Raw genomic sequence first — 13,491 nt, forward strand, 5'->3', positions numbered from 1 at the left:
TCCCCACAAAATTCCTATGTAGAAACCCAACCCCAGTGCCTTAGAATGTGACTGTATTAGAGATGAGGCCTTGAGGGAAGTAATTACGGCTGAATGGGATCCTAAGAGCGAGGCCCTGACCCCAAACGACTGTTGATCCTGTAAGAAGAGGAAGGGCACCAGGGATGCCCACACAGAGGAAAGGCCATATGAGGACACAGCTAGCAGGCAGCCATCTGCAAGCCAAGGAGAGAGGCACAGGCAAAACCAAACACGCCAATATCTTGATCTGTGAGGATCAGAACTGTGAGGAAACAAATTTCTGTAGCTTCAGCCACCCAGTCTGTGATATTTTATTACGGCAGCCTAGCAAATTAATAATACTGCCATAGTATATTGAGGGCCTAGTAGGAGCCTAGCACCGGGCTATGTATTTTATGTCACTTAATGATTTTAATGACAATGATAAATGGTTATTGTCATATTCCTTTTACAGAAGAGGAAATAGATGCCCAGAGCCACAGTTTTGGCAAGTGGCAACACTCAGATTCAAAGGCACATCTGTTTGGCTTCACATATGATGCACTTAGAATACCACCAACCCACATTTATGAAGTTACTAGCTAAGAAATAATTTTCAACTAATAATCGCTGACATTGGAGAAAGTTATTCCTTTCCTTAAGGAACTTAAAAATGATGAGATACAGACTTACAAAGATAAGTAGGAAAATAAATAAATACTGCATGGACAAGAACACCTGGATTTAATAATGCCGCGGCAGAGCCACAGTGAATCTAAACTAAGAGGACATCAAATGGCTGTAAAGATAACACAGGGTAGAAGTTATAAACATAAGGGGCAGGAGGCAGATTCAGCAGTTTTCTAGTTACATGACCTTGAGCACGTTACTTATGTTCTTAACCTCGTTTCCTCATCCGTGCTGGGGGATAGATTGGTTCTGATAATGGAGCATTATCTATTGGAGTATTAAATGAGATCATTAAAGTGCTTTGTATGATGCCTGGTACATCATACATCTCAGTAATGCACAACAGGGAGAAAAGCATTCTTCTAATGCATGGTCTCCTCAGCACCAACAGGAAGAGCCAATCTGTCTAAGCATGGTCAAGTTCTTAATTGTTTAAATGAAAATTATTAATGTTGTTAAATTTATGAATACACTTAACAATGTTAATTAATAAGTGTAAGTTTTCACTAACTCTTAAATGGGGCTTTCTAAATTTATAATTCTCATTCAAAATATATTTTTTTCTACCCAGCGTATTCAGCTTAAGTCAAATAGTCAAACATACATGACCAATACAGAGTCAGAGTAAAATTAAAATGTTGGTCAGTGTTGAGGACAATCTGCTAGAAAGGCAAGACAGAAAGGACTAATAAGATATCTGATAGAAGTAAAAAAAGCAAATTAAAAATAAATGTGTGTGTGTGTGTGTGTGTGTGTGTGTGTGTGTGGTCAAGATATTGTGGGCATGGATAATGTGTGAGTGTGTTTTTGGGGACACTTTTATCCATTTGAGAATAAGTCTAGGTGTGATTCAAGACAGGGAACTGTGGCTGAGGAATGGGCCATGACCCCCGGCCTCATCTGAGAGATTGCTTCTTCACTAAAGGCGATTGCTTCATTCAGCTCTAAGAATGGAAACATTTGAATAATGCTTCATATGGCCATAAACCAATACAAATACTTCCTGTATCTATCAGTAAAAACATATAAATTCCTATTTATCTTGCTGCAGAGAGAAACCAAGAAAAACTTGGAAAGTTGAGACTATTTTTCTCCAAAACAGGATGAGAAATAGTTTCTATTGGAGGCATGAATATTGAAATATCTCTTCTCACTAGCTCCCTAGAAAGTGATGATTGGGTGGCCAGCCACATTTGTCCATGGTGACAGATTGCACTCCTAACCCCAAAAGATGGGGCTCAAGATACGGAACCAGGGGAAAGGAACATCGGACAAAGCCCCTGAGGTGAATAAGAAACCCAGACAAAACCACACCCTGGTCAGTGGCTCCGTACCCTCCTATTGACCCCCAGGGTGGCCCATTGTTGCCATTAGCTAATCCTAATCCAACATGCAGCTTTGCTGCTGCCTGGCTGTGCTCCCCTCATGGGTGTGGAACTTTGTGATGGGGCTTTGGGACCCATCATATCAGCACACAGGGCAGGGGCAGTCGGACTTTCGCCGAAACCATGAAGAGGGGACATTGAGCTTCAAGTTTCCTTTGATCCTCCAACATTGTGGTTCTCTACGACTTCACAGGCCTCCAGGCTCCATGCCCCTTGCTGCCCGCTGTGCCTTAGGTGTCATGGTTCTGTACCAGTGTGCGCTTGTCCCTGTGAATTCTTATCACTGGCAATTTTTTCATAAACCTGTAATTTCACACTTCAGAAACAGGGAGTATGCTGTTCCTTAGTCTTTAGCTCTTTGTTAATCAAGTGCAGGACCAACTACTGGGGACTGATGTCCTAACCTCACCTCTTGCTGGTGCAAAAATTCCCTCACCTTCTTTCTCCTATCATAGTTTACTGTCTAGTAGTTGAAACAATGATTAAATTACTGTTTCATTCATTAAGGAATTATTCTCATTTTCTGTTCTGCTTTATGAGCCTTTCTTTCCACCCCATTGCATCAAAGGTATTTCCATTTTAATAGGGAAGATGTCTCTGACCTATATTGACGGAACTCTAATGGTGATGATATTTCAGGCAGGCAGGAACGAGAGCTCACTTGGGACTGTAGATCTTCCCCCAGCCTGACTCAACCATTCAGCCCATGTTGAGATTATGTCTGTTTGCCTTACTTTACCAGGCTCCTTGCCTGGGTCACGGTGGTGTCAGAGTCCAGGAGTGCTCTGCCTGAGGTCTGCCTCTGCTCCCTCTGAGGACAAGCTGTTTTTGCAGGATGGTCTTGGGAGGATTGAGCTAATTCTGTGTTTGCTCTAATCAAAACAAAGCTATTCTATATTCACTTATATAGGGCTTATTCTATAGTCACTTTCGAGTTTGGAGGTTTCCCTAAATGGATTCATATAAGTAAGGACCAAAATATTGTCCCCTCGGATCTAGGCTGCTCATTATGGAAATGGATTCACGGGCTAGTCCATTTGGCTCTGAGTCCCAAGCACTGTCTATGGTGCGCCAAGGTCGTTTGTGTGGTATAGGAATGGAGAGCCCTCAGGCACACAGCGGTTCAGAGTCAGGCTCTAGATCCAGCCTCCCCAGGTTCAAATTCACCTCTGCCGATCGCAACTGAACAAATTTGAACAAGTTGCCTCCTCTATAACATAGGATTAAAAGTATTCCTTACCTCTTAGGGCCCTAGTGAAGACCAAACGAGTTAATAAATATAGAAAGTGCAAGAACAGTGCCTGCATATGGTAAGTGCTTAACAGCGCTGGCAAAAAGAAGGACTTTACAGTTCCTTCCTAATCATCACAGCCTGGTCTTCTGTCGTCTTTAATCCGAGAATCCTAAAGTCCCCCACTTTGTTCAGGGGGGTGAGTGAGTGGGCTGGCTTGGCAACAAGTTCGTTCCCCTATGAATTACTAGGGCTGGACCACTGCCCACTTCATTGTTTCTTCCCCCCCCCCCTTTTTTTTTGAGCATACAAAATGTAATATTCGTGTGTCAACGGATCCAGGATTACATTTTAACATTTTACAGCCTCTTTGTAAAGCTACCTTTTCAATTTTAGAGGAGGCAGTTCTATGACTCACTTTGATAACCACTTGCCTATTAAGGCCCAAACAAAAAAGGAATGGTCAAAGGATACCAGGTACTCCCAGACTGCTTAGAGTCTTAATTCTGAAACATTATTCAAATTAGCTCCCAGTCTCATAATTCTGTGTTTTCATTTATCGCTGCAATAAAGTAAATGGTTCTTTTGTCCAAATGTTATTTCCTGGCTATTAATTCAGTAGTTATTTTGGATTGTAGCAGTCCTCTTTGATTTAGGGATATGGTGCCTTATAAATATTTAGAAGTCGAAGACTGACACTTGAAGAAGTTGACTTTGATTTGTTTTGTCAATATCCTATGGCTAGAATAATTATAGGTTTGAAAGATACAATCCCACTGCTTATCAGAATAGATAGTGGACGGGTGTGTCCATAACAAGGAAATCTGACAACAGAAGGCTTTCCCCGAATTTTTTGCAGCCTAAACTTTCCTCAGAACACATACTACTCTTTATTCTTCATAGTTTTCTCCAGAAACTGCTCTTGAATTTCAGAAAGTGGATGAAAACTGTCCGTATGTCTCAAAATAGCTGAAAACGGTCATTCCTGAAAAGCTTGGGACTTTCTTTGCATCTACAAGTGCCAGTGAGGGTTTACGACAGGGCTCAGGGTGATCTATGGACTGGTATGATTTAACTGTGGATCAATCAACCTATTAGGGAGAAAAAGACAAGGTCAGTAAGAGTGGGTCTAGTGAACCAGAGGTCATCTTACATTTTTCAACTTAATGTTCTTATTTCCTTTCCATTAACATTTCATAATGAAAAAATGCCTATATTCTTTAATTTTTAAGATAATTAAGTGAATTTAGTGCCTTTGCAGAATAGAGGATTTATAATGGCAACAGGAAACACACTATTAATAATCTACAGGACAGGGCCACCTGGGAGACGCAATGCCGTCTCCACTGCTATTTCTGCTAGACCTCCTTTGCCAGGCTCTTGAGAGGCCAGCCACCTGTGTCTTTGGGGGCTTGGCTTTTACCATCTTGGAACATGGGTTTCCAGTTGTATTTGAGTTTGAATTTGAACAAATTAAAGCAATCACAGATCATTCTAAGTCCATGGCACAGCCTGAAATGTGTGATGAAGACAGAAAGTCATTCTAGAGCTTTCCTGAGGGAAGGAAACATGGCACCTGCCTCTAAGATTATCACAGCCCAAGAAGCAAGGTCAGGGTTGATGAGTGACCACACAGGTGCAGAACAAGAGAAAGTTCTACATGGTCAGTCAGGCCTAGGCACAGACAGGCAAAGGGACTACAAACCAAAGGCTGGCTTACCTCTGAATTCTCTAAGCTCTTATTTAAGACATTCAAGAGAGATAATTTCCATGATTTTTAGGTAAAGATGGTAAACACACTAACTTTATTGTGTTCTGTAACCAACCACATTAAAACAACAATAAAGAGATATTTTTAATTTTTATTTATTTATGTTTTAATCCTCACCCAAGGATATTGATTGAGAGAGAGAGAGAGAGAGAGAGAGAGAGAGAGAGAGAGAGAGACAGAAATATCGATGTGAGAGAGCCACATCGATTAATTGCCTCCTGCAAATGCCCTACCAGGGCCCCGGGCTGGGGAGAAGCCTGCAAAACGAGGTATGAATCAAACCCGGGACCCTTTGAAACTCAGGCCACACTCTATCCACTGAGCCAAACCGGCAAAGGCCGGGATATTTTTTAAGGCATAAATTCTCAAAAACAAAAGAATGGACAAGTGTCAAATAACTTAGCAAAACCAAGAAAAACAACATAAGCTGGCAATGGGGAAAGCTGAGAGGCAAACAGATTTATATCACAGACTCTTGCCCCCAAGTAGCTCGGGAATTGGCTGATTTGGAAGAAGGGATAAAGGTGGGGCCATAAACAGATAAACAGAGAATCTAAGAAGCACTTTGACCTCTAGATTCTTTGTCTCATTCCTCCACACCATAAGACTGGAGGCTCACCCTCCAAAGAGGATATAACAGTGGGACCTCGAGTTAGGGGGACCCCAGTGCAAAACCTGAGGTGGGAGTGCAGGGGGTGGATGAAGAATTATTGACCAGTGCTGCGGCTCCTCCTCCATGCCCCTTCCCCACCGGCTCAGCCAAAAGATGCTTCCCTGGGGAATCTGAATAGCCAAAGAGCAAAGTCCCAAAGATACTAACATTTGGTGGTTTCCCCATGGAAACAGTTGACCAGATTCCTTTACAGAGAAGCCCCCAGACTCTCTAATGGAAGCTTTTTGAGCCCTGCTTAAACAGGAGCGGAAAAACAAAGATTACCACTCCGCCAGGGAAAGCCTCTAGTGCCTTTACAGCCTCTGCTCCACAGATGAGTTGATACAGAAATGTGGTTTAATAGTATACATACAATGGGATATTTATTCAACCTTATACACAAAAGAATACTGTCACCTGGTACAACTTGGGTGAGCCTTGAACACATTATGCTGAGTGAAAAGTAGGATGAGGATTTGTTCGTTGGATACAGAGTTTCAGTCATACAAGATGGAAAGTTCTAGATATCTATCGTGCAAAAATGTGCAGATAATTAACAATACTGCTCTGTACACTTAAAAATTATTAAAAGAATATATTTATGTTTTGTGTTCTTTACCACAATTAAAACTAAGTGAATGGCCGAACCGGTTTGGCTCAGTGGTAGAGCGTCGGTTTGCGCTCTGAAAGGTCCCAGGTTCGATTCCGGCCAAGGGCATGTACATTGGTTGCGGGCACATCCCCGGTAAGGGGGTGTGCAAGAGGCAGCTGGTCGATGTTTCTTTGTCATCGATGTTTTTAGCTCTCTATCTCTCTCCCTTCCTCCCTTAGTGCCTTCTAAGTTCTAATGGAATTATTTCCAGCCTAGAGATCTATAGCTATACATATATTTTACATATAATAATAAAATATATTAAAAAAAAACTAAGTGAATTGAGTAAAGTAACAAATGAAGGGAGAAGAAAATGTCAATTAGGATTATCATTATTATCCTCAGAGAGGCAAGAGAAGATATTGATCCATGAAACAAAATTAGGATACTATTTTAAAAATATTTTTAAAAATTGATTTTGAGAGAGGGAGAGGAAGGGAGAGGGAGAGAGAGAAAAACATCTTTGTGAGAGTGAAACATCAATCGACTGCCTCCTGAACGCCCCCAACTGGAGATTAAACCAAAACTTTGGCAAGTGCTTGACTGGGAATTGAACCAGCAATCCTTTAGTACATAGGACAACACCCAACCAGCTGAGCCACACCAGCCAGGAATAGGATGCTATTTTTAAACAATTAAAAAGAAGTATATGGACACCAAAAGAAGAGCCAGCCAAAGAGGAAATAAAATCAGGCTAAAGATTAAATAAAAGGAATTCCTAAAAAATAAGAAGGGAAAGATTTTTTGGATTCATTAAAGAGAGTATTTTACTTTTTTTTACTGGAATTAAAGGACTTGACTTTCCAGATTAAAGGGTTCAAAAGTACCTAGGAATGTTAATGAAAATAAACTCACACCTAGACACATTTTCATGACATTTCAGAACTTTGGAAGCCAAAAGAGAAAAGCCTACAAAAATGACCCAGGAGCGGGAGTCATTTTCAAAGGATTGGGACTCTGAACAAAAGTAACATCTAAAGCTGGAACAGGAGTGCCTTCTAAGTTCTAATGGAATTATTTCCAACCTAGAGATCTATAGCTAGACAAATTATCAATCAATTGTGAACGTAATATGAAAACAATCAGACACACACATCTTCCTACCACACAGTTTCTCTTGGGAAACTGTTGGGAGATGTCTCACTGTAATGAGGAGAGTAACAAGGAAAAGAGAAAGATGTCGGATATAGAAATAAAAGAGAAATGGAGACGCTCCTGGAAATATGGGGGAGGAACACCCTGAGGCAAATGCCAGGTATCAGGCATAGAAGCCCACCAGGACAGATTGCAGGAACTCTGAGTTCTGAAGGAAGAAGAAAATGTCAAGTAGAATTATCTTACCATCAGAGAGGTAAGAGAAGATATTGTATCCAGGAAACAAAATTAAGATGCTATCAAATTTTATTTTCAGATGAGTCTTAGATAATTGTGGAGAGTTTAGGGGGTTGAATTAATGGTAAGTGTATAGAAAACTAAACACAAAATGCTGTCAGGGAAAGAAAAAATAATTATAGTCAATTTAATGACTTATCTATGACTATCTTTTACATAGCTGTGATAATATAACCCTGAATATTTCTCTAAACAAAGTTATTATATTATTACAGGGTGGTGCAAAAGTAGGTATACAGTTATTAGTATAGAAGAAATATAATAATTAATAATAATATAAGACTGGACTCTGTGTTTTGCTTACTCACAACAGTAAACCTACTTTTGACCCAGGGAATAGATTAAAAATATGGAAGCAGAATGGTCCCTGATAATCTGAAAACGCAAAAATTATTCCCTTACCAAGTCGGGCCCAAAAAATATGGTAAACCCATATTTTTAGGAAGAAAGATTTTTCCCCCCACCTTTAAATTTGTGTGGGACAATTGAATGACAGCTGCCTAACATGAGTGTTTTGAAAACAATGAACACAGCTGGCCCTCCATATCCAGGGGTTTCACATCTGAGGGCTAAACCAAGGCCAGATGGAAACTATTGGAACAAAAATGTTATATAGTTGCTGACTTGTAGTTAGGCCTAGGATGATTTTGGGTTTTGTCTGAACTTCACATGTACAAAGCTTTTTCTTGTCATTCTCTCCTAAGCAACATAACAAGTATTTACATACCATTTGCGTTGTATTAGGTATTGTAAGTCATCTAGACATGCTTTAAAGTATATGGAGGACGTATGTAAGTTATATGCAAATACTATGCCATTTTACATAAGGGACTTGAGCATCCGTGGACTTTGGTATCTATGGGGCTCCTGGGACAAATTCTCCTTAGACACAAAGGGACGACTTTGTATAATCACAATTGTAATTATGTTAACATTATCAAATGGTTTAGAGATAATGAAGCTAAACAATCTTGCAAATTCATTCTTTCAATGAAGCATATGCCTATACTACCCCTGCAAGTATTTGTTGTGTTAAGAAAACACTTTTCTGCACCAGAGAGGTGCTCTCTGATCCTCTCCATCCTTATATAAACACAATGCGTGTAACAAAGAGCACGTGCACAGCTACAGGACGTAAAGCTACATAAAACAAGGCAGCGCAGTGTATCCCCGTGTCCTTCTCCTGAATGGCAGCAATTAAAATTCACAGCTGCTGGCTGCCCAGATGTTTCTTGCATTTTCTGCTCTGTAATATGCATCAGAATATATTGTATGGCTGTGGTTTCAGCAAACGAGACAGCTTTGTATTCTAAATTCTGCAGACGAGCTCCAGCGTGTATATTTTTTCTTCAGATTAGTTTCCTTTTTTACCCTCCCCCTTTCATTTGCTTGGGGCATTTGCAGTTCAGAAACAAAAGACATTTCCAGCTCAGAGTTTAGCTGCATCAGGGTGTAAGTGCAGGTCAGGCCTGATTTATGTGGCCTGTCAGATAAGCAGGAGAGGAGGGCAAGATGAGGGGCTTGGAAAAGCTGGTGAACTTGCCTTGACTTATGTGTCTTGCTTTCGTAGGCAGCCAACATCCCTTTGGTATCAGAACTTGCCATCGATGACATACATTTTGATGACTTTTCTCTCGACGTTGATGCCATGATCACGGCTGCCCTTCGGATGTTCATGGAGCTGGGGATGGTTCAGAAATTTAAAATCGACTATGAGGTAAGGCGTTCTGTCCTGGGTGAGTCCAGAGGGCACGTGGAACACCATGGCAGCCACTCTGAGCCTCCGGTTTCCCAAATGCAAACTGGGGATGGTACTACTTTCCCCTGTACACTTCATAAAATCACTGAAAAAGTTACATGAGATATTTGTGAGGGGTCTGAATCGAACAAGATGACTCCGAGGCATCGTTTTGGTAATGGTCTGCCAGATACACATACAACTGCCTGACACCACCTCTCCCTCCCCGTTTCAGACCCTGTGCCGGTGGCTTTTAACAGTGAGGAAGAATTACCGAATGGTTCTGTACCACAACTGGAGACACGCCTTCAACGTGTGCCAGCTGATGTTTGCTATGTTGACCGTAAGTGTGTTCAGTGACGGTGAAAGTCATCTGTCATTTGTGTGGGCCTCCAGGCCTTCTCCTTCACGTTTCCGTGTCTGTGACACATTGCCATGCGATTTATTTTGCATGGAGTTCATCTGCCTGCTTATGGGAGGGCATGTTTCACGACAGTGTCTGAGCTCTTACACCGTGGCACCACTGACGTTTGAAGCAGGCGTAGTCTTGGAATGAATACTTGAGGCTTTTCAATGTTTTATCTTAGGAATCTGGTTCTATTTACAAAAGAAATGCTTGGATTTACCAAGTAATCTTTTTGCAAAGGATACAAGGATGAGTAACAAAGAGATTACTGGATAAGACTGGCTGGTGGAAAGCCAGAGTAGGGATGTGTGGCCATTACCCATGGGGACACGGAAATCCTGAGAAGGCCGATCTGGGAGAATGGCCAGGGAGGCCAAGGGAAGCCCAGGGAGGAAGGAGAGGGAGTGGATGTTCTCAGGGGGTAGGGATGCACTAGGCTTGAAATCTCTGTCCCAAGGGCTGTAACCCAGTCATGGTGGGCAGTCTTTCTTTATGGAGAAAACTAGGGCAGCTTGCCAGAAGTAAGCCCTGGAATTTAATCTAAAAGCAAATGTTTGTGGCAAAGATTGAAACAAAATTCTCTATTCATCTCCATTTGCTGGCAAGAAATAAGGCTTGTCTTGGCTTGATTTTCAACTTAGACTGGTAAGCTATCATGTAATAAAATGTTTCCTGGCTTAAATTTATTGATTTCTTTGGCCTCAGTGTTATATATCATTCCTTTGTATACATACACATGTGTATGCATGTGTGAACATGTTTAGTATATAAAACGAAAAGAGAACATGAGTTTTGGATTCACATAACAGAAATCTCAATACCTTACATCTCTGCACCCAGATTAAAACTTAAATCCAAAACAGGGAACTCCAAACGAGATACATTTCCCTTCAGTCCGAATGAGCAAAGATTATTCTGTTTCTTCATGAAATTCTCTGCCAATTCAAATTGTACTCATCCTTTGAGGCATTGATCTGATGCCAGTTTTCTCCACGAAATCTTCCCTTTTCTCCCCAAGCATCCGCCAACAATCCTGCTCTGAGCTCTGTCTGCCATGTGTTTTAAGTTACAGCCTCCTGTACTCCTACAGAGTAGGCTTCTTGAGGCTGAAGAGATAATTTCTTGTTCTTTCAATACCTTTCACTTATTGGCTCAGCACCTGTTTATTGAGATCCTCACCAGCACCTTGCACTCTGTCATGCACATGGTAGGTTTCCATGAAATGCATGTTGGGTTAACGACCTCAAATGTGCCGAAAGCACAGGAAGATGGGACCAAAATGTCTTCACTTGTACACTCAAGGACTTGTTTTTGGATCCTCAACTGCGTAAGGAACAAGAAGACCAGCTTGGAAAAAGTGGACTGGTCCCATCCTCTGTAACTTACACCATGAAAAGCAGTCAGCCTGTCACGTGAGGAAGAAAGATGCTTTGAACTATGAGTCTTAATTGCTCAAGTGCCAATGTCGCTCAAAAATAATAATGATAACCACTTTCACTTTGCTTTTTCATATCAGATCTCAGTGGACAAGGAATAATTTTCTGGGTGCAGAATTCATATGTCTGGCACATAGAGAGGACATTCAATAAATAAATTATTAACATGTTCCTTTGGAGAACCTATGGATTTATAGCAAATTCTCAAAATAAGGAAACAGGAACCTTATCAAGCAAGGGAAAGGAATGGCTGGCTATGACATTGTGAGTGAGAGATGTCAAAGGTAGAAGCAGACTTTCATGACAAGCCTTAAAGTAGTTGGGATGGGGAAGCTGGCAAGAGTGGTAGGATCAGGGTGACACTTAGGAGTAAAAGGAAATGCATACCCAATTGTCGAGTAAATATTCCATAAAATAGACAATCTTGATCCTTTTCAAGAAATTGGAGAAAGCAGAACTCTCAAACTACGTTACCACAATGGTGGTACTCACACTGACAGAATATTTCAAGGGTATACCGTATTTTCTGGCGTATGAGACGACTTTTGAAACAAAAAAAAGTCAACCGAAAATCGGGGGCAAAAGACCAAAATTGCACAAAAATTACCTGCAGATCTTGATGGCAAAGTAAGTCTTTTCTTTGAAGTGGGGGGTAGTCTTATACAGCGAATATAGGCCTACACCTATGTTTTAACTGTAAAATTAGGGGGTTGTCTTATACGCCGAAAAATACGGGTAGTTATTTTTGAAAGTCTGCTCAGCAATCTTGAGGAGTATCACTGTTTGAGAAGATTTGGGTTTTGTTTTTGTATTAATGCTAGACAAACTGAAGGAGTTTGCTATTAAAGTTCTCTTGTGGTCGAGGGGATGGGTATTACAAAATAAAAACATGACTTTGGAAAGAACATGTTGGTCAATATTATTTTTTTCTCCCTGGAATTGAAAGGAGTGACTACATCTGTAAAAAATATTATTTTCTGCTCATTAAATTTTGCTGAACTTGATTAAGAGTAACAATAGGTTGAAAATGTCAGCTTTGGTTTGTTCCTAACACAAGCAATATCTTCTCCATCATGACCATGGACAATTTAGTTCATTAGAATTTTTAACTGATGAAATCATTCTAGAATTACCAAATGTTACTTGATCACTGAAGAAAAAAGTTTATTTAATTCATTCATCAATCCTAATTTCTGGAATATGACCTTGGTCTATGGCAAAATGATAACCTACTTTTTCCCATGAAAGGACACTCCTGTAGAATATTAGAGTCGTTCGCTGTTTTGTTCTCATAAGTGATTCTATTTACATTCTAGTTATATCTTATTCTGTATCTATGTGTTACGATAGAGCCAAAATCTCTCTTAATCTGGGAGGGAAATCCAACTACTGTTTTGGATTCCATCTGAGTCACAAAGCCAAGAAACATGGTGTATGTGAGCTAAATTTTCCTCTAGATGGAGCTCCAAGGCAAAGTTTCCCAGCCAGTTGGCAGGAAAGTGGGGGAGGAGTGCGGAGTGGGGGGAAGGAGGGGCACGCCACACCTTACCAACCTTCCTTGAAAGTGCTTCTTAGAGTCCAGGAGACACCGAGGTACACTCCACCCCGACCCCTTTTTTTGTTTTAAAAAAGACACCAACAAAGCCAAGGTGTACAAAAGGGCCCCTCCCATCAGAAGAAATCTGCCCCCTTTCTTTCCGAGTTGTTAGCAGGAATAATAAGGCATTCTCCCTGTGACCTTACATCCATGGCTGTGTTTTTTAAGCCCATTGTCTCTGGCAAAGGGAAAATTCATAGCTGTGTGTCATTTCTGAGCAAATTATGACACTATGTACAACAGCACAAGCAAATGATAAATATGTGCACCGGTTTCCTAACCTTTAACCCCAAAATCACTTCAAACACAGAGAATAAACTATTGACTGGGAGAATTATGTTCTGCAAAAGTGTTCCACCTTATGTTTAGGTAACAGAGCACTTTTGTTCCTTTAGAAATTAAAAAAAAAAAAAAAAAAAAGAACAAACTTCTTTGTGGGAGAGGCAATTTTATATAAAACGGTGGAAATTTAATTCACCGGAAACCTTGTTAATGACTTATTCCATGCCTCTGGATTCCAGATTTTTTAAATGAAAGCTTC

General features: G+C 40.7%; 1 protein-coding gene across 1 annotated transcript in view; it reads left to right on the plus strand.

Annotated features, from left to right (window-relative positions):
* The window catches only part of PDE11A (phosphodiesterase 11A), a 265,912-nt gene that overhangs the window by 177,750 nt on the left and 74,671 nt on the right, over positions 1-13,491 (plus strand). Inside the window, exons 12-13 of the mRNA XM_045575416.1 lie at positions 9,344-9,490; positions 9,747-9,854. Coding sequence (XP_045431372.1) covers positions 9,344-9,490; positions 9,747-9,854 — 255 coding nt within the window. The remainder of the gene's footprint in view (positions 1-9,343; positions 9,491-9,746; positions 9,855-13,491) is intronic.

Source organism: Pipistrellus kuhlii, unplaced genomic scaffold (assembly GCF_014108245.1).
Source record: "Pipistrellus kuhlii isolate mPipKuh1 unplaced genomic scaffold, mPipKuh1.p scaffold_m20_p_7, whole genome shotgun sequence".
Classification (NCBI taxonomy): domain Eukaryota; kingdom Metazoa; phylum Chordata; class Mammalia; order Chiroptera; family Vespertilionidae; genus Pipistrellus; species Pipistrellus kuhlii.